Source organism: Seriola lalandi, unplaced genomic scaffold (assembly GCF_002814215.2).
Source record: "Seriola lalandi dorsalis isolate HSWRI2012SDOR001 ecotype SW California unplaced genomic scaffold, Sedor1 jcf7180002054901, whole genome shotgun sequence".
NCBI lineage: Eukaryota > Metazoa > Chordata > Actinopteri > Carangiformes > Carangidae > Seriola > Seriola lalandi.
The window spans coordinates 5,621,142-5,625,261 of NW_019525453.1; the positions used below are offsets into that span (position 1 = coordinate 5,621,142).

Consider the following 4,120-nt stretch of genomic DNA (forward strand, 5'->3'; position numbering starts at 1 on the left):
ATGGATTTCCTCCGCGCTTGTGTCCTGTGCACCGCTCTCCTGGGTGTCGCCAAGGCTTTTACGCATCAGGATATGAAGGACGCGCTGCTGAAGAACCTGGGCTTGGATGAAGTTCCCAGAATCCATAAGAGGGATTTGGAAAACCTGGTGGTTCCGGCGCATATTAGAAATAAGTACTTGTCCATGCTGAAGATGCACCATAGCAGGAGAAGGAGATCTCTGCCGAGCCTGGCGGGCATCCTGAGGGGGATCCCTGGTAATGCAGGTAACCGACCTTTCACATTTTAAATAAATATAATATATAATTTGTATGAATTCATATGAACATAGCTCTGACATCGATAAGTTGAAGTACACAGTGCGTAATTGTGTGACAGCGCGTAAAAACAGCTTTACGCACCGGATTGCCTTCAGAAAATAGTAGTCGCCTAAAACACTTGAATTGTTCTGTGTTTTAGATATCTCCGGGGAGTATGTGTACTCTGACACCACTCGGTATCGCATGTTGTTCGACATGGAGGCGAGGATCCCGGATAACAGCGAGGTGACCATGGCGGAGCTGAAGCTCTACCAGCGGGCCAACTACCACAAGCGCTTTGCGGTGGAGAGGAAGAACCACCGGCCCGTCAGCAACGCCCGGGTCAGCATCTACTGGGTGGAGGTGCTGCCCAACGGATCCAACCGGACATCGCTGGTAGACTCAAGGTGAAGGATCATTTCCTCCCACACAGTTTAGAGGCGACATCACCGTGGCCACTGTGGGTTATCTTAACCATAATTCAATTGTATTCCTCTTTAATTAATCGTCCTTATCTCTCGTGTTCACAGGTTGATCCCCATTCACGAGACCGGCTGGAAGAGCTTTGATGTGACCCAGGCGGTGCACTATTGGTCCAAGACGCAGCAGAAGACACCTATGCACCTGGAGGTGTGGATCGAGGGCGAGAGACCTGGCAGCTACGCGGCAGAGATGGCCAAGAGTGTCCACTTTACCACCCAGGAGCAGACGGACAACACCTTGGGAAAGCCCGAGCTCATCCTCTACACACTCAACCTCGAAGAGTACGGGTAAGGGCGCGAGCTTTTGATATACAGGATATTGTATCAGTGTGATAATTAGCCCAGATCCTCTTTTTTGTTTTTACCTGTCACCATTTGCATTCATTAGTAGAGTTGTAGCAGTGTGGCACAGGAGCGTTAGTTTACTCATCCTAATGGTTTGTCCGAAAAGCATATGCACTTTGAAATTGTATAAATGTTTCATAGTCTTGATCCTATGTGAAGTTTGAAGTTATTGTTTCTGAATAGAAGCCAATTTATGTAGATTTCACAAACTAAAACAAAACTGATGTTAGAATTTGATAGTTGTTTGTCAGGCAGGGGCGTAGCTTAGAGATTCTTGGTCCCCTTGATCAACGTTCACGGCCCCCCCCCCCCCCCCCCCCCTCTCTTAAAAACAGTTATCTTCCTGGAACATGTCATCTAACTTCCCTCATCTTTTCCTCCTCAGTTCTCGTGGCGACTGCGACATCAACCAAAACAAAGACACCTGCTGCAGGGAACAGTACTTCATCAACTTCCGTGCGCTCACCTGGACGCAGTACTGGATCATCGAGCCGGCGGGTTACCAGGCCTTCAGGTGCACCGGAGGCTGCAAGCAGCCCAAGCGCAACTACGGCTACGGCGAGCGGAGGTGCACGGTGTCCGAGAGCGCCCCATTACCCATCATGTACCTGGTGAAGAAGGGCGACTACACCGAGATAGAAGTGGCTGAGTTCCCTAATATGATCGTAGAAAGGTGCGCGTGCACGATGGACAATTTGTCCATAGTATGAAGTCATGGAAAACAGCTGCAGTAATCCTATAATCACCAGGTCTTGTAGGAAACTGTAGTGCTTTTTCATGGGGGTGTTGATATATTTAATGGTTTTAAGCAACACGTCTAGTACTTTCTATTTAAATGGACATGTATCAGGAGTGTCACAGACAACAGGCAGTTCTGCTGCCAGCAAACTCCACCACCTTCCACAAGCACTTTTTTATATATTTTGTAAATTTTGATATCGATCTTTTTTATTTTGAATTTGTATGAGTTGTGTTGAATCTGCAGCATGCATCCAAATTCTGTCCAATGTGTTATATTTTCAAGCTGTACATAATATGAATGAGTTTATGTTTGGAAAAATAAAATATTTTGTTTCACTTAAAGTTTCCTGGTCTCCCTCTTCCCTGCCGTCCGTCTGGCCCCATTCACATTCATGATCACGTTCACATGCAGTTTACATCCAGCTGCCTGCCTCCTCTTTCACCTCTTTATTTACACTTATAGGAAACTGTGGAGCAGAGTAAATAATTTGCCTAATGACTTATAACACTTGTTACACTGAGGCCACACTGTCATCGACAATGATGGTCAAACCCACTCGCAGGGCTTTATTTACGGTGGGAAGGAGCTACACGGCCACATACAGAGAAACATGAAGTCAATTCACATTAAGGCTCCTCATGTGTTTACATCAGGCTTAGACCGGGCCAAACGTTGCTAATCAGGGCCAATACCTAATGCACTGTTTGCTGTCTGAGTGGGGGGTCTTGTCATTCACTAATATGCTGCTGATGGAGGTAAACATGCGGCAGAGCCAGAGACGAGCAGCTGTCTGTCTGGGAGGGAAGTGGATTCCCATCATACACCTCCAGCAGCACCAGGAGGCCTGAGAATAGAGGAAACACAGGTGGTGCTGTAAGGAAGCATGAATGTCAAAAAGGGTCATGCATACTGCTCAATTACTTCACCCATACTGTGCCTTTAAGAAGTATTCACCCCCTACCCCTAAGTTTTCAACATTAAATCAAATAGGAGATTTTTACTCAAGAGGTTCCTGTAGTAAATACACCTGCATCTGGAAGGTTCAGCTGTTAGTGAGTGAATACTGTGGCTAAACCCTCCACCATGAACACAGAGGAACTTACAAGCGACTCTGCAACAAGGTGATTGATTAGCGAACGTCAGGGGCTGATCACGGATACATGAACATTTCCTCAGAGTGCCGCTGGATCAATGTAGAGCAGCTGTCCGGCAAAACTGAGTGACCGTGCAAAGGAGACTAGCGAGGGAGGCCTCCAGTTGTGCGGATGCAACAACAGCTGGCCAGATGTGTCACCAGCCGCAGCTTTATGCGAGAGCGGCAGCCCTTTACTGGCAGCTCTATGAGGCTTGTACAGCAGAGTTTTGAGTTAGCTAACACATTCGCACAGACAATGTTAGCATGTGGATGGTTAACGGGTAGTTTATAGCAGTGGTTCTCAAAGTGCAGTCCAGGGACCCCTGGGGGTCCTTTAGGGAGTTCCTTGGGGTCCCCAGCAAAAAAGGGAATTATTTATTTTCAATACAATTCCATCCATAAGTAAAACAATCACAGAATATACGACTATTTTGGTCAAGGGCTTCAAATTCTTTCTGTTACTAAAAATCTAAAAGCAAAAGCCTTGATTATTACATAATAAAAAATAAATACATAAAATAATAATTTTTAAAAAATCAATGTGGATCTGTGGTCTAATTTGTGTCAGTTTAGGGGTCGTGATGTGAAAAGTTTTGTGAACCACTGGTTTGTTGCGTTTACAGCTCGGTTGTATGTTGTTTACAGGTTAGATTGACAAGGAATTCACAAATGCACTCAGTAGTTGTTGGGATGTTTCAGTCAGTACAGTAACCATCCCTACAGCCACAGCACTAGCATGGCTGAAAAACACACCATCCCCCACTGTGAAGCGTGGTGGTGGTGGTGGCTGCATCATGCCGAGGTGGAGCCAAACACAGGGAAATCCTGGAGGAAAACTTGATGCAGACACCTGTAATTTATGAGGATTGTTTTCAAGCAGGACAATGAGCTCGATCATTAAGCAGAAGCTACACAGTGAACTCACCATCCACATGCAGCCCGACAGAGCCTGGGAAAACATGGAGGTGTCTGAATGTGAATCCTAAACTCCAGGGGGGTAAATATTCATATTCATAATTATTTACATCAATTAGTAGAGATCAGTGTCAGAAAGCCAAATGAAATCTTTGATTCAACTTCATTAAGATAATACACCACTGTAACAAATCACAAAGCCA

At 45.7% G+C, this 4,120-nt stretch overlaps 1 protein-coding gene across 1 annotated transcript; it reads left to right on the forward strand.

Annotated features, from left to right (window-relative positions):
• Positions 1–2,139, forward strand: lft1 (lefty1). The gene is made up of 4 exons (XM_023430039.2): positions 1–265; positions 459–705; positions 829–1,068; positions 1,511–2,139. The coding sequence occupies exons 1-4, from the start codon at positions 1–3 to the stop codon at positions 1,833–1,835; spliced, it is 1,077 nt and encodes a 358-aa protein (XP_023285807.1). The 3' UTR covers positions 1,836–2,139.
• Positions 2,140–4,120: the final 1,981 nt, after the last annotated feature.